Source organism: Thermobia domestica, chromosome 8, assembly GCF_964235325.1.
Source record: "Thermobia domestica chromosome 8, izTheDome1.hap1.1, whole genome shotgun sequence".
NCBI lineage: Eukaryota > Metazoa > Arthropoda > Insecta > Zygentoma > Lepismatidae > Thermobia > Thermobia domestica.
Genome location: NC_137461.1, coordinates 137,998,063 through 138,021,884, shown reverse-complemented (window position 1 = coordinate 138,021,884; position 23,822 = coordinate 137,998,063). Strand labels below are relative to the sequence as shown.

At 35.4% G+C, this 23,822-nt stretch overlaps 1 protein-coding gene across 1 annotated transcript in view; it reads right to left on the bottom strand.

Annotated features, from left to right (window-relative positions):
* The window catches only part of LOC145693240 (juvenile hormone esterase-like), a 78,714-nt gene that overhangs the window by 36,409 nt on the left and 18,483 nt on the right, over positions 1–23,822 (bottom strand). The window contains exons 2-4 of the mRNA XM_081769047.1: positions 18,335–18,496; positions 9,339–9,477; positions 5,144–5,329 (exon numbers count right to left, since the gene is read on the bottom strand). Coding sequence (XP_081625173.1) covers positions 5,144–5,329; positions 9,339–9,477; positions 18,335–18,496 — 487 coding nt within the window. The remainder of the gene's footprint in view (positions 1–5,143; positions 5,330–9,338; positions 9,478–18,334; positions 18,497–23,822) is intronic.

Here is a 23,822-nt window from a genome sequence, read left to right as displayed (position 1 = left end):
AAGAAACGGAAAAAAGATCAGAAAATAAATTTTAATAAAATATAGTATTTTAAGTGAAATTTAACAATTCTGATACGAAATTACAATACTTTCCTCTTGTCCATATGATTTTTCCCTGAGAAAGGACGACAATGACATTACATATCATACAAGTTCAACAGAATTCATCTGACCAGGATTAAACTTAGCATGGTGGTAAATCTTGATCTACTTTACAAGCTTCTAAAATATTGTGGTGTGTAGATATTTGGTTCCCAAGTTTTACATAAAATAAGAATCTAATGAAGGACAATTTTTGACGACTATGCGTAACTTTTACTATTCTAGTTATAGATTTATAAAATTGCAAGTTGTAATTTTCTTTACCATCTTGAAAAGGTTTTCATCTTGCCAGATGGAGTAAATAAACTAAAGTGCTAAAGGAAGGCAGAATCATATTTTATAAATTTTCAGGATCCATAGACGCACACACGAAATTAATAGTTTCGAAGTGTTATACCGTAATAGATCATGTTTTAGAGGACAAGTACGTATGTAAAAACATGCAAATTCTGTAAGTTATGCAACTGCTATTCGTGAACAAATGTTAGTGCTACAGCTGCTTCCTTCTTGACAACTTTCAATCTACAGTATTTGAAAGTCTACTTTTCAAATACACTTTAAATGTCATAATCTGTTTATTCAAAGAATATGAAGGAGAGTATCTCTTTAGAATATACTTTAATAAGTGACATAATATCTCACTCTTAAGAAAAGTTATATCGGTAAAAAATATATTTTAACGCTATAAGCTAAGGGAAGAAAGGTTCATAAAACTTCAACAAAAAGTATATATGTAAAGCTTCAGTAAAGCATAGTACAGTATAATAGGTAAACCTTCTTCTCTTAGATCGTAGCAATAAAATTTAAATCTTAACGATGTGACTCACCTCAAGAGCATACTCTGTACGACATGTTTACTATTCAAAGAGTACTAATAAAATACTCGTTCTTCACACGGGGAGAATGGTTTCATTTGGGTCATAAAAAACTGAATTTGGATTTAAACGGCATCAGAAATGTCAATGTTCGTCTCAGCGATTTCAAAAGCTATGGATTTAACACTAGTGTCGGTCATTTCCAATCATTTTTAAATATCTTTCCCTTCCCCCGCCCCAAATTGCACTGTCAAGGTGAAACGATAAAAAAAAAAACATCCTATGCTCAAACCTCATCTATGTTGAAAATTTGATTAAGATCGGTCGGGTGGTTCAAGAGATTATGAAACATGAGTTTCAGAAACGTTATGAGAAACACAAGATCTCAGATCTATAAGTTAATTTTGTGTTATATTTACTTTGAAATATATTTAAGTTTTTTTTTTTATATAGATGGTATATGAAAGGATAAAATAAAAGAACCAAATAAACTTAAACATTCACGAGCAACCAGGGGTGCCATCATTGTGTTTTAAAATTTACCACTGGGTCTCAGAGACTCATGTTTCGGTTAAAGTGTTAAGAGTCACAAACATAGTCACTTTCAATTTTATAATATAGATAGTGCTTAGTATTACCATTTGTTTACTAACAGAGAACTGGAGAAAATGATGACTCATATGCTCAAATGCATTGATACTTTTGCTAAAACAATGTTATTGTCAAGCAACGAAATAATTCATGTCAAAGCAACACTTGTTTTCATATGCTATAAAATATTGTCAAATTACACTTTCGAAAAAACTCATTCTCAAATTTCACTTAATTTCAATTGTGAAATTGTATATTCATTTTTTCTTGGTAGAAAGTACATGGTGAGCATATAGTAGTACTATTTGCTACAGAAAGTTCTAGTTAAGTATCAGGAACAACAATAATTTAGTGACAGCTACATTTAGTGAAGGTAATTTTCTCAATTCGAGTCACTGTTTTTGAGATCGAGTTTCGAGTCGAGTCGAGTTTGATATTGGCTCGCTCGTTCAGCTCGTTTTAACTCGTTTTGAAATCATGATCTGATTAGATTGGAAAGCAAAAGACATGAAAAATGTAAGCAGTAATGTGGAACACTTTTAGTATTGCTCGCGAGAGAGAACTCTGCTCGCATCTCGTCTCGACTCGATAACGAGACGACAATAGATTTGTATAACGAGACAGCCTCAAATATCTTGAGCACCAGTACAAGAATATAGGCCTGCAGTTCTTACAATCAAGGCAGAGACTTACACGGTCAAATTTTTGAGCCCAAGCAGAAGCCCAACTCGGGTAGTGATGTCAACCGGCTTGTTGAAACAAGTCAACCGGCTTGGTTCGACTCGGCTTAATTGAGACAATTGCTCGAGCCCGCTCGGCTGCGGTGAACCATCAGCTCATTTCGGTTCAGCTCAAGTGAGTCATCGGTTCGAGCCGGCTGGATCGGGTGAGCTGTTAGCTCGACTCACTTCTCGGTTCGGCTCGATAGTGAATGAACTGAGGCAGATCCGCTCGAGCCATTCACAACCCTAAACCTGGGCCGAGCAGTTTTGAGGATGTTTGGTCGGTGTCCATTAACTTCTAACAACTTTTTGCTCGAGTCCGAACACTTGTTGCTCTGGAACTCAAATCTAGAACCTCGCGAACGATTTCCTTACCTCCTGAAGACTTCTCGACCAGTGGCGGCGTTAGACTCGTAATATTAGCGGGGCAAGAGGAGAGGCATGAAAAATTTTGGGGAAGCGAGGCAACCACACTTGTTTTGCTTTGAATATTATTAGTATCGGTTGCACAAATTATTATTATAATTATTCACCGATTGTACATAGGAAAATGGGGTGAAGGTGCGAGAAAAAATATTGGGGTGGCGGTCTTCCCCCTGTAGCGCCGTAACTGTTCTCGACTACCGAGGTCAGTCGTCAACTAGTTTTTAGTATTCAGATACAACCGTTTATCTTTCATGTTTGTGTTGTTATACTACTACTAATAATAATAATAATTAGTAATAATAATAGTAGTAGTAATAGTAGGCCTAATAGTAGTAGTAGTAGCATCATTGATAATTATATAGGATGCTTGAAGAGAGTACTTGAAACTACACACAGAATTTGGCTCGTTTCGGCTCGAAACTCGACCAGAATTCGAGTCGAGTTACAGGAATTTTTTCGAGTCGAGTTCTCGAGTCGAGCTCAAAGATGTCTGTTTAAAGTCGAGTCGAGTTTCAAAGAAAACTCGCCTGATCTCGTTCGTGCCCATCCCTACAGCTTTGTGCAAGTGGTAAGGTGAAAACGTTGGCTCAAGACTGCCACAAAATCTTAAACAGCCAACAAGAATAATCATCTGGAGGTGTGTAATTCTCTGAGCGTAATGAATACCCTGGAAAGTTTCCTGCATCGGATTGTCACTTCAGATGAAAAAAAAAAATGGTTCTACTATAACAATCGTATACTGTCAGGACAATGATTGGGTCGTGATCAATGTCCAGGACGATTTTCTATACCACCTCTCCACCCATAAAAGGGCGATTTTGTTTCTGGTATGACGGAGTGATCCATCATATCCTTGACAGGTGAGGTGAAATAATCAATGCAGAACGTTACAGTGTTGAATTTCATGAAGTGCACCGCAAATTTGTCCGAAAGCATTCAACAATGGTGGACAGACATGGTGGTCTGATGTTGCAATGTTCTCGGTCACAGTGTTCCCCCGATATCTACCACTGACTACTATCTCTTCCAGTATCATAATCTCTTTAGAAGGGAACATACAGATATGAGAAATAACAAAAGAAGCAAACGTACTGTGATTTTTCCGTGAAGACTATGGGTTAGTGTGACGCTGGGTCCAAAAATATGGTTACATTGCTCTTTATTGAAGGAATTGAAAAAGGCTATTTTGGATTAATGTGCATTTTACAAAACAGTTTTCTCTTTTAGCTTGTCACAAGCTAGCAACAGAGAAAGGAAATACGCAAAACCTCGAAGGTGACTGTAGTTGCTTTTACTGCGCAAATTTCGTAGGATGTTTACTTGTTGAAGGTTATGCTTGGTTACTAACAGGATACAATATCACGATTTTGACAACGTGACCCCGCATTAAATGCGGAAATTTGGTTAATAGTTAAGGATCTATGGACAAGTCATAGATAGATGTGGATAAGTCTAGAAATCATGTCATTGAAATCTTCCGGCGGTAACAGTCACGCTGTCCACGTGTGTACAAGTGTATCACGCCATTTATCCTGGGTGCGGTTCCTTGCTAATAGCCAATCAGAATGCAAAAGAGCAATAAGTTTCCATATTTGTGGATCTGACGAAAAGCGATGTATTGACTGATATGAGGTTTGGGTGTGTCCCTCGTAAAATAATAAAAAGGGACCTCAAGGTCTCAATGATTAATTCGGACACTCAGAGACGCAGAGATTCGGAGATTTGGAGCTTCGAGATCCAGCAATTCGGGACGTCGGTTATCAAGTTGCTAAGTGTTAGAAGACTTCTACTGCAAGGTATGTACGAGCACTTGTTGCATTATTAATTTCAAGTTAAGAGATGTCATGCAGTACTATAAAATGATTTGTCAATCTATCGTAAAACTTTCAAGGTTGAGAACTGAAGTCGCATATTCGTATTTCGTCTTCCATCTCCAATAACTTAAATATTTGAATATCTAGCCTGTTAATCAATCTATATTAATGTACCTAACTATCAATGAACTATCAGATATCAAATTACTCTTGTTAAATCATTCAATTATATATTGTTGTATATTACACTTTTAGTTATGTAATAAACTTACTTTTTAGAAATTATGTTGTCATTCCCCTAGAATAAACCACTTTCTCCCATGTAAATCATGATGAAATTTAATTATATTTCATTTGTGACATCCGCTACGGAAATAGCGTGAGCAGTTCTCTCATGAATGTGGAATTTAACGAGCTAAGTAAACAGAAAGAGACCTGCACATCGTCACAGTTAGCACTGGCACCTAATGCTGTAGTAATGCAAGAACGGGTCATTTTTCATTCAAAGGGCAGTAAATTAATAAATGTTTTCAGTTCATTATCTGGCAATATTTCATGTCGTTACGTGTAAAAGTGTAAAATACTTAAAGCTCTTCTTTAATAATTACTTCCTTCTCAAAATACATCTTTAAACAAAATGAACTCGTGCTTAGTTTTTTTCTATAATACTTACGTTGTGCTGGTTGGTAAAATTTAAGGAATTCACAAGCAGCAGCTCCTGCGCTTTGACCAAATATAGTGATTGAATTTTCATCTCCACCAAAATATTTTATGTACTTGTTGGTCCATCTCAGTGCTTCAACCATGTCCCAAAGACCTGCATTTCCAGGAACTTCGTCCGTGTCAAAACAAAGGAACCCTGCAATCAGTTTACAATAAAGATAATTTAAGCCATAATTAGATTATTAGATTTGGTAGCTCAAGCTTTGTTAATATTCACTGTGACAAATAACAATTTATAATTTACGTAAACAACTATGAAATTAGTTTACAATTATTTCAGATGATTTTGGTCATGACACACGGCTAGTCATTACTTGATTTAAATTCTTAATTTGAATTTCCATTTACTCTGAGATTTTTATATACTCTGTCATTTATAGAGACCTTACTTCTAAGTAAAATGCTTATTTCTTTCCACACTTCTAAAGACATGCAGAAATGTTATAGAAAATACTTCGTAGTACATAATCCTAACAAGCAATTTTAACCATGGTTGAAGTGCTTAGAATGATTATTCAGATAAAACATTATTTTGATTACCTATTTTACGATTTTCAATTAAAATTGCATATTTTAGTGAAAAAAATCACATGAAAAGTGCATATTGTATTCTTATATACTACAGTTATTATCACTGATTTCATATTTTTCACATAACATAATAAGCACTTCTCTAAACTATCGATTTTATAAAACAGTTGGAAACTCGTACTAATTCACTATAATATTTTTCAGGACCCTGTCCTTAGAAGCCTATTTTTAACCCTTTTGGGATCCTATGGTACAATTTGTACCATACGCGTTTTTCATGGTACATTGCGTTATTTCTCTTCTATTTGAGCTTTTTCGTCCGGTTTTTTTTTTCAAGTTCAGAGGCCTTGTAGAAGATATTACGTATGGTTTCAGACCGTCCTGCGTCCAGACATAGGAGGTGATGACGTCATAAGTCAAAAATTTATTTTCTCATTTTCTAAGCCTATGTTCAATATTTTTGGCGGGCTTATTTTTCTACGTAGAAGATTGAAATTTTGCACAAACATTCAGTCCACCGAGTAGTATTTACCAGATTTTTTGTTCCGATGTCAGTGCTAAAACAAAGGGGAACCAGAGGGGCAAAGGGGTAAAAAAGGGATTTTTTTACCCCCAAAATCCCGTTTTTCATAATTTTCCCGCCTTACATACATGATAGGACCACGTGAGTCATACCGTCTGAAAGGCAGTTTCATTCTGAAGAGAACGATGGTCGAATTATTATCCTAGGGTAATTAGGGATGTCTCAGGAATTTTTAAAAAATATACTTCTATATAGGGAAAAATGGGGCATTGTCGGTATATATATTTTTTGGTGGGCTTATTTTTGAACGTAGAAGATTGAAATTTTGCACAAACATTCAGTCCACCGAGTAGTATTTACCAGATTTTTTGTTCCGATGTCAGTGTTAAAACAGGGGGGAACCAGAGGGGCAAAGGGTTAAAAAAGGGATTTTTTTACCCCAAAAATCCCGTTTGTCGTCATTTTCCCGCCTCACATACATGATAGGACCACGTGAGTCATACCGTCTGAAAGGCAGTTCCATTCTGAAGAGAACGACGGTCGAATTATTATTCTAGGGTAATTAGGGCCGTCTCAGTGAATTTTTATCCAAATATACTTCTGTATAGGGTAAAAGTGGGGCATGGTAGGGAAATTTTTTCTGGTGGGCCTATTTTTTCACGTAGAAGATTGAAATTTTGCACAAACATTCAGTCCACCGAGTAGTATTTACCAGAAGTTTTTTCCGATTTCTGCGTAAAAACAGGGGGTCCAGAGGGGCAAAAGTTGAAAAAAGGGAAATTTTGCCCCAAAAATCCCTTTTTTCAGGAATTTCCCGCCTTAGATACATGATGAAGACATGTGAATGGTACTGCCTGAAAGACAGTTCTATTCTGAAGAGAATGATTGGCGAATTATAGTCCTAGGGTAATTAGGGATGTCTCAGGAATTTTTTTCCCTGAGATCATAGTGTTTTATGGTAATTTGTGGCATTGTGGGAATTTTTGGTACAAATTCTCTCGCCCTTACTATTCAAGATAAAAACTTGAAATTTGGCACACACATTCAGTATACCAAGTACTATTTATCAGATTTTTTTAGATGGCTACGATCACACAGGGGGGTCCAGGGGTGCCAAAGTTCGAGAAAAAAATTTTCCCTCCGAAATTTTCACTTTGACATTTTTTCCCGCTTCTGGTATATGGTATGGGCATGCAAGTGATACCATTTGAAAGCCAGCTCTATTCTGAAGAGAACGAGGTATGAACCATGATCCTAGGATAAATAGTGACGATGCAGTAGCTGCTTGACTGAAAGTCTAAAAAATAGCCCAAAATGCCAGGACCCTAAAGGGGTTAAGGATTAGATTTCTGGGCTTTCGGCGTCTATAACCATGTTAGCCCGTCATGTATGAGGGATGAAGTCTCTCGGCGGTCACACTATCCGAGGAAAGGGAAGGAAGATAGGATTGGGAAAGGAAGAAAGCGGCCTGGGACCTGTATATTAGGTACCATCCCGGCATTTATCTGATGTGAATGAGGAAATCCCAGAAAAACTTCAGTCAGAATAGCTGTCCTGAAAACATTTTTACACTTTTTCGACCTAGTGTCCTCACCGGGAACCGAATCCGGGACCGTTCGCACCAAAGACGAGAGCGTTAGCAAAGCCTATTTTGAAGTGCGGCCTATCGATTTATACTAATTTTGCTATAGATATCGAAACGTGACTGATTAAAGTAACTCCTATTGTATTAGCAGCGCCTATGTATACTAATAAATTACATATGAAAATTTCAGTGCTCCAAAATAGTGTTTCTTATATCAGAAGGATAAATTTTTCGTGTCTTCCGAAAAATTTTGTAAGAATGGACATGTGAGGTTTTAAAAGTAAATCTAAACATTTCATTCATATAGGAATTTCTCTCAATATTTGAAACAAATTATGATATTTTGAGATATGGGATTCGTTAATTCATTTTTATGGATCTACCCCTATGAATTTACATGCGATTTTTTTTTTTTTTTTTGACTCTTAGGTATACCAAAATATACAGCATGAAGTGTATGAAGCCATGAGGGCATTAAATGATTTTTTCTTTGTGTTGTAACTAATATGAAGAGGAGATATTGCTAAAATAAAGAAATTTACACTGAAATCCACTCAAGTTAAACTCATAGATGGAAAACACAACAACACACTTCAGTCTGTCAGTTACTATGCATTATAATCCAGAAAAAGCATCTATTTACATATTTCCAATAGTGAAAGTTGTTAGCGCATTTTTTAGACGTGCAAATTGTGCTATGGATAAGTATGGAAAGTCTTATATAAAATTACTACTTTTGCCGGTCTGTCTGGTAACAGGTGATAGAGCAAAAATTGTTAGAAAAATAGAGATAATTAGTTTTTGCTGTGGATTCAGCATCCTATGATAGCGGAACAAGATCTTTCGTAGCTCAAATTTTGGTATTTAAATCCCTATCGTATGGGACTGTAGTCCACGCACACTTGGGGCTCAAAACGACAGTAAAGTATATTTGTACAGGAAATGTAGACTAATTCCTAAATATGACGAAATAAAACAATGGATATTAGATCAGCTGACACTACAAACTGGTGCTGGTGTTTCATCTTATAGATAGTACGTATTTAAAAGTGATCACCAAAAACTTGCAACTCAGACTGAACATGCCGAATACGATATTTTATTGTTGCATAGAGATTTCCTCACATATTTTAAAGGGTGCAAAGTTATCAAACATCGCAAAATTCTGACAGTTTTTTTCTGAAACCATAAAAAAACAAGATAAGCGTCGTTTGGTAGAGATTTCCAACTAAAATTTAGTTCGATATGTATTCCGTTTAGGTGCTGTGAAGCAGTTAACCTGCTACTCTAGAATCCAGATTAAATTAATATAACAAATTAAGCAGTGCTAAATAATATAACATATTTGTTCGTTGTTATAAACTCGATAGCTCAATTATCTATTTGATAAAATCCAACTTAGTAAAATTGTATGGTTATCTTACTTTTGTTATGCACTATTATGAATATGTAAGACTATTAATTTAGTTTACTGTAAGAAAAAATAAGTGATTAAAACTATCATACCAAGTGGTCCTAGTCTATATTGAGGAACGACCAAGATTACATCTCTTTCCATGAAGTACAGTGGACTAAAGTCTTGAGCTGATCGAAGGTAAAATGAGCCTCCATGGAACCAAACCATCACCGGCAATTTGCCCTCCGGCTGAAAATTATAATTAGCAAATAGAAAAAGTGAAGACATTGTTCAAAAAATTGAAACTCAGCTTATTATCTTTTACATTATCTATATTTTTGCTATTAGTTTGTTTCGTTCAGCGAATTTTCTCACTTTTCCCCCAGAATACGTTAAAAATAAAGAAAGAAAAATATTAGATTTTTAGTAATTAAATCTTGTTTGTGCTTCTTTCCTACTATTGCAATCTAAAATAAAAATGATCTCAAGAAATTCCTCATAGTTGATATAGGGGCCTATATATATATATATATATAGGGTCACCAATCCACAATTGGATCATAGCCCCTGTTCAAGAGTGAGGAATTTGTTAAAAATGTTGACTTAAATGTTCGTTGGACGTGTCATGTGAGTGGGTGCTTATGATATTGGTTAGAAAATAAGTAAAAAAAAAGAAAGAAAAAGAAAAGAAATTTTTCAAGATAATCGAAGAGGAAGATAATAAACTTGATTCGATTGGATTGGACCGAATTACAGGCTTCTATTTCTGTGGGATTGAACTTATGAGCAATCTAGAGTTCCTTTCAGTAAGTTGATTCTTTTTCATTAGTTTCTTTCTACCTTTGATTGCAGTAAAATAAAATATACTTTGTATTACAGTAAAATAAAAATAAAAACTTACGTTTAACTTATTTTAAGCAACAATATTGGTTGATTCGAGTTTAGCGTATGTTTCAAACACCGAGGCTAAATGATCGCGTTGGTCACTAGACCAGCGGGAAGACTAGAACTAGCAAAGAAACAAAACAATATAACATCGTTGGTGACTACATTGAACCTACTTCCTGTGTACAAAGAGGATATAGCTGTAATAGAAACGATATAGAGTTAGTAAAAATAGATCGTGATATCGTTCTGGTGGCGCTGTAAACAAATCGGTCTCAATGTAAAATGGATAACACGAAATGCATAGAAACAACCCGAAACAGTATCCACAGTAATACTAAAATCAATAATAATAATAATAATAATAATAATAATAAAACAAAAGAGGAGACGAGTAAATTTATATATTCAAGTGTCGTATTAACGAAGAAGGACGAAGGAAGGAATAAGAAAACTAGATTAATAGCGAGGAATAGTGTTATTACTTGTACTGAAACATTTTATCTTCTCTGTTGATATGGAAGATAAGTAAAACTTTACAAAATCATAATTCACTTCGTCTTGCTGTATGGATGCAAAATTTGGTTGCCGATGCATATAGAAGAAATGTGGTTGAAATCAAAGTTTGCATAGAAATTTTTGGCACGGAAAGAGATTAACAAAGCAAGGAAGTTAGAAAGCTACGTAACTCCGAATTTCATAGTAGTAAATGTCCCAAATATCACACGTATAATAAGGTCGTGTAAGACGCACAACAAACATTACTTACATTGGTAATATGCACTAGATGCTTAGAGTTTTAGTCGTGAAACCTAGATGAAAGACTTTCGGTAGATCAAGAAGTAAGTTGAAGGATAATATCAAGAGAATCTTAGGGAAGTAATAAAAACAATCCAGGCCACAAGTTTTGTTTTAGTGAGAATGAGCCTTCGAGTCCCTTAACTATATACTCACCTAATTAAATGAAATGAAATGAAATCTTTGAGTTTTACGTCCCACGGTTATGCCGGTTAGGCTAAAGGAGACGGTGATTATGAGAGATGAGTGAAATGGTGGAATGAAGAAAGTGGGAGGAAACGGGAGAACCCCGAGAAAACCCACGAGCACGGTATTTGTCCACCACAAGGTTCACTTGGCGGGGGCTGGGATCTCACTTAATTAACTCTAAACACAACTATTTATATTAAATTTTATAAATGTGTTGTATAATTTATTAGTATAGATTAATCAAAGTTGTTTGCAAACTTTAAAAAAAAACATATTGTATCATCATCTGATAGAGCATTTGAGCAAATTTGTATTAATAACGTTTCGTTGATTAGTAACTTACTCTATTACGGGGAAGAAGTCGTTCATTATTATACATAAACATTGTATTTACAGCAGAATCTTCTATTTACTGTCTTACGTATCAAATTAATAAATAACAAGTTGATTCCATGTATTGTTGTTCTAGTTATTTTTGTTTGCAAGAATTTCAGAAATCCAAACCCTAACTTGATGGCACATAATTTGGGAACTAAAGGGCTGTTCGCATTTACGCCGATCCCAAAAGTTTCAGTATTCGAGCGCTACCCTGTATTACTTTTCGCGCGCTACCCTAGCCAGCTGTTTGAAGTTGATCATGTAAAATGTACAGAAAAATTTGGGCAAGAGAACAGAACCAAACCAATCCCTGCGGGGCTTCTAACCCGTTCCTACTACTACCACTACTACTACTTCTTCTTCTTCTTTTACTATGGATCCGTATAGTAAAACTGCAAGCTTATTTTAATCATAAAAGTGCTATGAAAATTTAAACAAATAAAAAACCTTTCCTTGGGCAGGGTTTGAACCCACGCCAAAAACGATTTTCTTTAGTAGTATGTTGCGCTAGCAAGCTCGGCTATAAGGGCCGACAGCAGATGACTTTTACTTTCCGCAATCTAAAGGTCATGACTCTTGATGTCCTATCTGTATCAGCCAATAAGATCAGAGGATATCTGAAACTCTTGGGATCCGCGAAAATGCGGCCTGCTCACGATAACATTCTATATCCAGTCTAAAAAAATTAAATAATATGCAATTGGACGTAATATATTTGGTCATAAGCAAAACATTTGATTCCATAAATTACTTACTTGTTTTCAACAAATTAGCCTGCAGGTTTGATATACATGACGCGTTATCAAAAGCTCGTTGCTAACTATTTCTCCGATGGAGAACTACTCATTTGTGGTGATAGTAGCCTTCCTCTCAGTAAAAACTAGTGTTCCACAAAGAAGTGTTCTTGATCCTTTATTTTCCCTCTTATTCATAGATGACCTTTCCGTTAATTTTTAAACCACATGTAGTAAACTTCTCCTGTTTGTTGACAATTGCAATCTCTTCAGTGAAATCTCTACAAAGATTGCATTAATACTCACAAAGATCTGTTACAGCTTGCTTTTGATGTGAAACTTGGCTTTTGAAACAATTCTAATAAATACACTTCTCTTACAATATCTCTCAAGAAAAGTTGTATTGAGCAAGATTACATTGTTGATAACACAATTGTTCAAAATATTCAGGCGCATAATGATCTTGGTGTTATATTTGATGACAGTTTACTTTCAATGAACATATTGCTATTGTTGCAATAAAATCTATTCGAAGTTACGAATGTTGTAGACTTCGGGAAATTCAAAATTTGACGGCGCTAGTTACTTATTCCAAGGTCATTATTTCTTCTGTAGTACAATACTGCTCTTCTCTTAAGTTTATGGTTTGCCCCACGCATCTTTCTAACATAAGCTTGACACTGTTTTCTACTCCTTTTTTTAGCCATTGTTCGTCACAGAATCCCAGAGCTACGTAAGTCAACTAATGAAGGTATCATGACAACATTCAATATAGCACCGTACACTCTCGTAGTACTCTGATATTTTGTTTCCACATAAAATATCAAATGGAAAATTAAACTTCCATCCTCTACTTCCCAAACTTAATTTCAGAGTGTCCGTTCGTACAACACGGAATGCGAATCTATTCTACGTTCCGGAACTTGCAATAATCCAAAGATCGCTCATGTACAGGTTTTCTACTGTTTCCAACAAACTTCAACATATCTTAGGCATCTTTAGCCCTGAAAGAAGTTTCTGATCCGCTTCGTACAAAATTAAGTTGTATTTAGTTGTCTACATATTGTTATGTAAATATTTGTTATTTTTTTCTTGGTATTTTGTTATTTTTTATATTACTGTTGTTTCATGTTTCTTGCTTAATTCTGCTTTGGTAACTGTTGTTACATGTTTTTGTCTAAAATGGCAAACGTTCTGTTTCTGAAACTATACATGTAAATAAATAAATGTTTGTCAATTTCTATCAGCATGCCTATTAAAATCGGATGAGTTTCATTGTTCACGTAGATTATTATTTTGCAAAAATTTGAATAATTTCTAATTCGAACTTTGATGCCCCATATCTCGGGAAACAACGGCCTGAAATACCATAATATATGATATTTCATATACGTAGTAAGGTTCGTGAAGGTCCACCAGCAAGATAAGTTTGATCAAAGATTAAATAAGCTTTCCAATCGCATGTACTTGTGATTATTTAAAAAATAAAATGAAGGGCGCGGAAATATAAGTACTTGTATTTTATTGTTACACATGATTATATATAAAAAAGAATAGTCACTTCCTTGTTGACTCTTATGCTATGCAATTCTTTTTCTAAGCCTTGCTGATTGTTAAACTTTGCTCACATATGGGAAGTCATGTTCTTAACAACGTGACCGCCAACATATTAATAATATACATATGCAAAAATGCTATCTCTCATATGGTAAGTTTTCTTTTACGTACACTAGCTCTTTCATTATCACCTTGACCTTGATAAAGTATTACTTTTTTTCTGTTTTTATATTTTCCAATGAATACATAACAGTTATGTAACATAATAATCAGTGCACTGTTGCTTATATTATTGTAGGTACTTTAATAGTTTCGTAGATTACATTAAAAGACATTTGGACACTCACCATCAGTTCTAGGTCAATTACAGATTAAATCACTGGTTTCAACCGCTGTGTACCGGAATTCCAAAGTGTATGGCGGAAAAGTTTGGAATATTAAAATTATAAACCACTTAAGAATTACTTAAAATCAATTTTGAGACTGACTATACCAGTCAAAGCCTCCAGCAGCGGTTCTCCACTCTAGGATTCTTCACGAAATATTCTATTCTATTCTATTCTACTATTTCGCGTGCTGATTGTTAAATCGCAGCAATAAAACTGTATAAATTTTATAACTATAAAGTTGTTTCGATATTGAAATTGATTTAAAAGTTACAATATGAGCTGCAATCAAAATGTTCCGGTCATGATGTCAAACAGCCGGTACTAAGTAAAATTGCTAGCACTAAAAATTGTAAAAAAATGACGGGGGATAGAGGCGCCCGGACAGATATGAATTGTTCTAGGTATCTTCAAGATTGTATCAAACTAACAATATCTAAAAGTAAAATTGTTTAAAAAGTGAAAAACTGAAGAAAGTGAGAGTACGCATGTGCTAATCTGTTCGGCCGCCATCTTGATTCCCACTCAACCACATAACTTTATTTTATATACAATTTGTTCATGACTCCATTTACGTATTTGTCATACTTTCTTTCTCTTCTTTAAACATCTATAAAAGATGTTATTTCTTGTTACGGATATGAATCCATGTCGGCAGCCAACGTAATACAAATTGCATCAAATTGTATAAAATAATTTCAATAGTTACAGTATTAACTGCAACCAAAATGGCACAAACATGAGTTCGACACTGCCTGTATTAAAGTGATATGTTTAAACTCTTGAGTTGTTAGATACATAAAGGATGCTGAGACTGGCGTCGAATATATTCTGCTTAAACTACACATCAATAAAAATTGTATCAATACTCAAAAGATCCAAAATAAAAATGTTTTAAAGTAGAAAAATGTGTTAAAGGTGAGTAAAGAACTCAGCTACTTAGCTGTTAGCTATATTCTCTGAATGCTCTTGTTATTCTTATAAAAGTAGATCCTTTCCACAACATGCTGACTTTTTCTTGTTTTTTGTTCATGGCTCATCTTTCAACATGTAATTAAACTCGAAACATTTACTTCCCAACAATAACATATATTCACGACAGAGTCTTTGGGACGACTAAATATCGTGTCTTCCGAATTTTGCGATCACAGTGCAACGCAAAATTCTTCTCTTGGTCCGCGAATTTACTTTATGTGGAAATAAATATTCACATCGCAAATTATATTTATTGTAGTTTGTAGCAAACTAATCGCAAATACTGTGTAGTGATCACGCAAGTTAATATTCAATCAGGCCCTATGTCAAGAATCTGACTTCTTGACATTAAGAAAAGTCGGGAGACAGTGCGTTGCTGTCTTTGCCAATTCAAAATGGAACATTCTACCTAGGTATACAGAAATCCGCATAAACCATTAATGATGCATTTCGGCCAGGAACGGCGGATGGACGATTTCGTTTCGGTGACACCGCATTGCAAAATGAGCTCCGTGGGAACTGACCGATATAATGTCCGGATAAACTTCTCTGAAATACCGTAGAAGCAGACCCTCAGAAACACGTTCGTGTCATTGCAGACGAGTTAGGCATACATAATACCACTGTCAGTTGGCAGCTCTGTAGGGATGGGAATGAGTCGAGCTAAAACTCAACTCGACTCGGATTAGAGTCGAGTTCCGAGCCGAGTCGAAGCTAATTTTCTCGAGTCGAGTCACTGTTTTTGAGGTCGAGTTTCAAGTCGAGTCGAGTTTGATATTGGCTCGCTCGTTCAGCTCGTTTAAACTCTTTTTGAAATCATGGTCTGATTAGATTGAAAAGCGAAAGCCATCAAAAATGTAAGCAGTAATGTGGAATACTTTTCTTCTGACTTCTTGACATTAAGAAAAGTCGCAGTTTATTCTCTCTATAGAATGTTCATTGACATATCTAATGATTCTATGGATAGGCCTATTTCATAAACCCAGCATATTAACGTCTTAAATTTCGGATTAAAAGTACGTTTCCCATTCTTTTAAACTTTATGCTAGCCCCTAAACTTTGCTACTTCCTACGGGATTGTAAAAAAAATAATCATACTAGTGTCCTAATTCTTATGGTCTGCCGTATAGACATAACATTGATTGATACTTGATTCTACATGCGGTCGAGTCGATGGACAGTAGTAAAAGGACGAAAACTTAGCGTAATACTTTTCCATCCTCGTTTGGTTGCACTGTTTGTTTCTAAATTTACTAACGGTAATATTTTTACATTCAATGTGAAATTTCCTTCCACATCCTCCACCACATCGTAGGATATATTCATTTTTCAGAAGAGCATCTTCACGTAACTTTTTACCATGTCTTTTCTCCAAAAATAGTGACAAAGAAAGTGGGCGTTAGATTAGTTCAGTGTTTCTTGTTGAAATACTGATAGATATTTTTGAAATTTTGTTTAATGACACGAGTGATGTTAACGTTAACAAGCTTGAATAATATTTGTCAAACTAAATGTTAGTCTACAGTGAAATAGTTCGTGCTAGAACAGTAACGAAAACAAACTACTGGATAAAGTTAAGGATGTAGAATATATACAATAGCGACAATATGTATTTTGACAAACACATGTCCATGAGATTACAAACTTTATTAAACAAAATGCTTTAAAACTGTAATGGCGCCTGAGTAACCAGTAAATACGCTATTACCACAAAATAAATAACATTTTCTTTCATAACTGGCAAGATCATAGGCATTTCTACAAAAAACTTGGAACTCGGCCTGGTCCCGAATAACTTATCTAAACAATGTGAATAACTGCAAATGACACTTAATACTTGGTTGCGTAACCTCTTGCCCTATTTACTGCCGCGCAGCATGATGGTATGGAGTGAGCGAAAACGGCCAAGCGATTCACGGGTATTTTCCTCATTCTTCTATCAAATAATGCAATATTTGATCCCGGCTGGAAAATTTTTGTAGCCTCAGCCTTCGGTCTACTTCTTTCCACAGATGCTCGATCGGATTTAGGTCTGGACTTTTGCTGGCCACGTAAGTATCCTCACCTTCTTGTTTTTCAAAAAGTTTCGGATATGAACAGAGGTACTTCGGGTTATTGTCCTGCTGAAAAGTCCAGTTTCGACCCATTTTATGTTTAGCATGGGACAATATGTACATTTTCAGGATGTCATAATATTAGGAACGACTCATAGTTCCTTCAACAGACACTACCGAACCAACATCCGAACGAGTAAAGCATCCCCATAACATGACGTGCCCGCAGCCATGCTTAACAGTGGGAACTTGAAACCGAAGATTGTTTCTTGAATTGATTGATCGTCGAAAATATCTAAACCCATCGGAAGAAAATACATTGAACTTATTTTCATCGCTCCAGAACACACAAAACCACTGTTCACCTGTCCAGTTCTCATGTGCTTTGGCAAACTCAAGTCGGGCCTTCTTATTCTTTGCAGATATTAATGGATTTTTGCTTGGGCGACGGTCATGAAGATTCGGCTGTCTAAGGATCAGTTTCACGGCACTATTTGAGATTTCCACGTTGTGAAACTCACGAAACTCTATGTTGATATAAACAGCAGTCCTCTTTGTGTTGACCTTTGACATCTTCCGTACGAGATTTTTGATCCGGAGTGTGATTTTACTGCATCTACCGATTTTTTGTTTATTATCTATAGTCCCTGTTGACCGTTGTTTCTTATTAAAATATTTACATATTTATGTGGACAGACCAAACTCCTTAGCAACTGTGCCTGAGACTTTCCACTATGTAAGGTACCGATTACCGCAACTCTTCCTCCTTGACTTTCACCATGTTGCAATCCAAGTAAAACGAAAAACATTTTTTCTGGCGACAAACTGCAGCGTCAAAATGCTTTTGGGCCGACCAAAATTATGTTTTTAGTTTTGTACCTAGGTACTCATCACTGTTTGCCGATTCCTGACACATGTGCTTACACAGACGTGTGCCACTACAGACATAGCAAAGCTGGATGAGCAGGGAAACGCACTATTTGCTCCCTAGGGGCGAAAATGTTTGTCAAAACACTTATTGTCGCTACTGTAACAAAATAAAAAAATATAATTGTTTCTTAACTTTATTTTGAAGCAAGAACAGAAAGATCTTTTAAAAAATCAAACATATATTCCGAAACCAAACTTAGGAGATAGAAATATTACTTACGTTTGGTGTATAAACATTAATAGATAGACAATCTTCCGATCCGTTCTTCACCGTAATGTTACCTTTGGTATCATCAGGTTGTGGACAAATTTCCCCAAACTCTGTAGCATCACCGTTCCACCTATCACCTCCCCACCTACTGTAGTTATATGGCTGTGGAGGCTGTAAGAAAAAAGAAATACAGTAGTACTTGTTCTAACAGAAATAATTGGCTCCAGGTATCCTGAATGTTTTTTCCCTGTAAAGTAATGAAGATCGCATTAATTCGTCCCGTCTTGCAAAGTGTTTGATGATAATAAAATAGTATGTGTGTGTCATTACCATTACCCTTCCGCATAGAAAGAAGGCACCTAAATACACCAAGTTTTGTGCATAGATAGACATTTATCAGATTTAGGCGCGTACGAAGCAGATTTCATAATTTTCTGCTTGGGGAGGATTTACTGGGGTAAAAAGTATGAAAGTTTCTATAAACGCCTTGCCTGTATGCAACTTAGGTTATAGTGTGCACAAAAATACTCCCTGATTTGAACTGATTGTACAATGGAAACTTTTGGCAATATGTTTGTAAGATGTCAGAAGGTGTAGTAACTCAAAATATTTTTGTTTCTTCCCTACAGGTTGTATAACATTTACCCTTTTTTCCGCTAGAGGGCAGTAAATTCAAGATGGCGCTTTCCAAACAGCAACGCAACTGGTGCGACGCAGTCCTTCTTCAACGTGTGTTCAGGAACAAATGTGATGGGGAACCACCTTCGAACAAGTCAATTTTGAAGTGGTGCAAGGATTTCGTCGAAGAAGGGTGCATCTGTGACAAGCGGAAATGTTACTCTAGCCGACCAACAGTCCCGCTGCAAGTTGTTGATTATGTGAGGGAAACCTTATCGCCTATATGTTTGCCGTGTGACAGGTAGAGCACACATTGAATACATGTAATGAATATATATAACATGAAACACGTCTACCGAAAAAATGAATACAATATTCCTCAAGGTTTTCATTTATAACTAAATAAAATCGAGGAGTGTTTTTGTGGACACACTTATTGGGTATGTGGACTTACATATCAGCAGAGTATAAATGCCCAGGCAATTAACTTTCTCTTTTTCTCTCCAGGTTCTGAATTAAGATTCGGCAGTGACGGGTGCTTACATCCAGTATGAATTTACAAAATCAACATTGTACTAATTTAAGGTTATTCGATTACATTTACATCGGACGACACTCATTTTTTAAATCCTCTTTCTTCCCCTCCTTTAGCAAGAATCTAATCGTTTCTCTATTCGTTTCTCTGATTCCAACGAAAGCTATTCTTTAGTTCCAAGAAACAGTAGAATAATAAGGTAATTGTTACAACCTATGTTTATCAATAGAATGAAATTTCAGGGTTTGTATATGTTAAACCCCTGCTTTACAAAATATACTTAGTATTTGTGTTGGAACATTATAATTATACTTGAAGATAATTACAATCGCAAGTTTAAATACAATGAGCTTGAATAGAATTGTATTTAATGTTTAGTGAATTCTTGAGAGAATTATCTTGAATGTTAACACGGCAAAGTTGACATAAATATGTTCGTATAATTACTTAAAACACATAACATGTGTATATATTACTATGATTGTATCATATGAAGACAGACTTCCTGAAGAAAGTTAGATGTAGCGAAAAACAGGCTGAGGACGAGTTTTAGGTCTTTTGATTTTTTAGTTCCAATTTGAAATGGTGTCTTCCCGTTCTGCCTGATTCCCGTTCTGCCTAAAGTCCCTCAAGCACTTTGTAGAAAATATTTCAATAATATTATCTTTGGACAGAACGGGAATTCCCGTTCTTCCTAATCCACATTCTGTTTAATCTTTGGAGACGGGGAATTCTATGCAGAAGGGATATTTCTTCTAGGATATTTCTCTTTATTTAATTGTAACAGATTCTGTAAAAAAGAATAACGGTTTTTTCAAGTTTAATAATAAATTTTACATGTTATTCTACTTGTTCTTCTCGAAAAAATGACTAGATACAGTTCTGTTATCAGCAGTGTTATTCACATCTACTTTAGCAAAAATGAATATGATTTTTTTTAAATACCTGCAGAGAAATGGAACTGATTAACTCAGATACAAGAAAACCGTTTGATATTGTAACTGAAACAAACAAATTTAATTCGACCTAATATCATAAGACGGTCCTTATCCAAAATCCAAGAAAAATTCTGACCAAATGGATTAAAATCACGGGACAGAATCACAGGCGCAGCCTAATAAAAGGATGATCATTTTCTTTCTTCAATTGTCATGCATCTACAATGTTATCTGTAACTCTTCACTTTATTGAAATAACATTTTTTTTAATACTGAGAACCAGGGACGTATGTTGGGGTGGGTCCTGGGGGTTCGGACTTCCCCCGAAATTTCGACTTTTGTGTAAATTTAGCCTAATTTTAGGGGCAATTTTAGGAATTTTAATATAAAATACCCTCATATTGAGTTTAGACCCCCGAAATAAATTCCCGCGTACGCTGCTGCTGAGAACCAAATAAAGGGCGTAAGACTGTTATAGTAAGTATATATTTCACATTTTGATCTTTGCTGAAAAAATCTTGATCAGCATTTCAGAATTAAAATAAATAAATATTTCTACAACACTGAAAATAAATCAAAGACTACTGTATGCTACCCCATAAGGATGAATTAAAAAAAATAATCAAATAACATCACAGTTACTCTTCGTAATTAAAAACAATGATCTTATAATAATGTACTGAACATATTTCAAAATTCAATGTATAAAAAATAGGAGTACCCAGAACTTTTCATATGAGTGTGTGAAAGTTATTAAAGCCAATCTTTTTATTGTAACATTTTTACGTTTTATTGGGTTTTCAGCATTTTAAAAGAAACAAAAAGTTATTTCAGTAAATCGAAAAAATAGAGATAATATTTTATTTATAGAATATATGACAGTTGATGAAAAAAATAATCATATAGGGTGTGCACTGGTATATCAAATATATACTACCATGATTCTGCCCCTTGGATTTTATCCGCCTTGAATTTTCCTTGAATTTTGATCGCTTGGGTTTTGTCTTCGTCCTTGTTACTACAGCCTCATTGCTACCTACATGAGTTTCGATCTCCATAAAAATACGCTAGGAGTCAAGCATTTCGGTGCTGAATTTCCCTTTAAAAAATTCTCCTCGAAGAAAATTCCCTGTCACCAAAGATTAGGCAGAATGGGAATTCCCGTTCTGCCTAAAGATAAGATCATTGAAAATATTTTCTACAAAGTGCTGGTGGGACTTTAGGCAGAAAAGAAATTAGGCATAACGGGAATGAACCTATGAAATTGTGTGGCTCTATACATGTTAATTACCATACATAGTAAATTTCAATTTGGGCAAGGGGGCGCGGTGGCTCTGGCTCAGTGGTAGATCTTTCACCTCCGGTGCTTAGGGTCCCTAGCTCGATCCCAGCTCGCGCCGCGTGGACTTTGTGGTGGACAAACACCGTGCTCGTAGGTTTTTTCGGGGTTCTCCCATTTCTTCCCACTTTCTTCATTCCACCATTTAAATCATTTCTCACCATCATCTTCTCCTTTAGCCTAATCGTCATAACTGCGGTACGTAAAACTGAAAGATTTCATTTCATTCATTTTTCAATTTGGGCAAACTGAGATTTCTTCAAAAGTTATGGAGGTTAAAGTTTTGTGAAAAATATAGCTAATTTTAGGCTTTTTCGTTTTCTAAGCTCGAATTTGATGTCCTTCTATTCTACATTTCTTATCAGTCTACACATTAAACATTAATTTGCAGAAATTAAGAAACCAAAAATTGTAGAGGATCAACGTTTAGCCAAAAATATATGTTCTTTTTCTTTTCTTTTCTTTTTTCTTTTTCTTTCTTTCTTTCTTTTTTCTTTTTTTGATGATGGACAAATTTAGTACTTATTAATTTCATTATCAGATTGTTATTCTTATATTACTAGGAATATGCTCAAAGCTTTTGGAAAAAAATTGCAGGGTTGAAAGTTCAGTAAGCGACTTCCATCATAAAGTACAGGCGTATTCAATTCACGTTTCTCAATTATATAAACCATATTCTGTCTGAGATCTCGGTGTAAGAACCCAAGAATCTTCGTATGGAAAATCTACCCAGATAAATTAGCTGAAATTAATCAATATATAACTGTAGTTTCTGAAGTCTTGATTGGAAGTTCCAATGGACACAAAGCTTTGGAAATACTATTCCTTTTCTGCTACGAAATGAAGTTGCGACTGCAAGTGGCGACTTTCAGTACAGCCACACCATGACAGCTTTCAGATAAATGAATAAATAACGAAAAAAATACTTTCTAAGTTCTGTCTTCATTAAGGATTTAGAAAATATGATATTAACCCTTTCACTACGGAAGTTGACTTTTGTCGACGGAAAGAAAATTTCCCTAACCAGCGAATGTCTACTATAGTCAATGTTTGGAAAATTTTCATTCCGTATCCTGGGATTGTCGAAAATAGTCGCCGAAGCTCTTATATGCGAAATTTTGTCTTCTACTGTTTTCGATAGTGCTGCCATCACTCGAGAACCCCGGAAACTAACAATGTAAATAAAAGGCCATTTGTAAGCGAAACTGAAACCGACAACTACGTTGCAGAAATGTATTCAACATTTAAGTATTGTCATTGGTTTTAAAAATGGCTAATTGGAGGAAAAGAGGATTAGATGAAGCGGAAATAGATGAACTTTTAGATGAAGACACGCATTCTGTAGAGGAAATGGACTGGAAAGCCGAAATGAGTGAAGGTGAAAATAGTGATAATTATTTCTTAGATTCAGATTCTGTTGTGAGTGAAGATAGCGACTCCTCTTTGAATGAAATCGATGATATGTGTGATAAGAATGCTGACGATCAGTGGAAAAAGGTCAAAGATTCGCAGAGTGCAGTTATACAGTTTGACTCAATTCCTCAATTCAACACTAATAGTCAAGTAAAGGACATAACAGGGCTTGGTCCTTTAGAATGTTTCCATAAACTCTTTCCTGAAGAATTGTTTACGCATGTTGCGAATAAAACCAACAAGTATGCTGATCTATGTCTTGATTCTACGGTTGAGTATCCACGTCGTTCACGATATTGGTAATGGAAAGGAGTCAATACAGATGACATAAAAGCTTTTGTTGCACTTGAAATTGGTATGGGATTGTGTAAGAAACCCACTCTTGATTCATACTTTCGAGATAACTTTTCGTTGACAGAGACTCCAGGATTCAGAAAAGTAATGTCAAGAGAGCATTATTGTTTGTTACGATCGTTCTTTCATTTCAATGATAACACGCTGCAGCCGGGTAGAAATGACGAAGACTATGATCCCTTGTACAAAGTGAGGCCAATTCTAGATATGGTGGGTGACAAGTAAGTATTACATAAAGTTTATGAACCAGGACGTGAACTGACCGTAGACAACTATGCTGAAGTTCAAAGGCCGTTTATC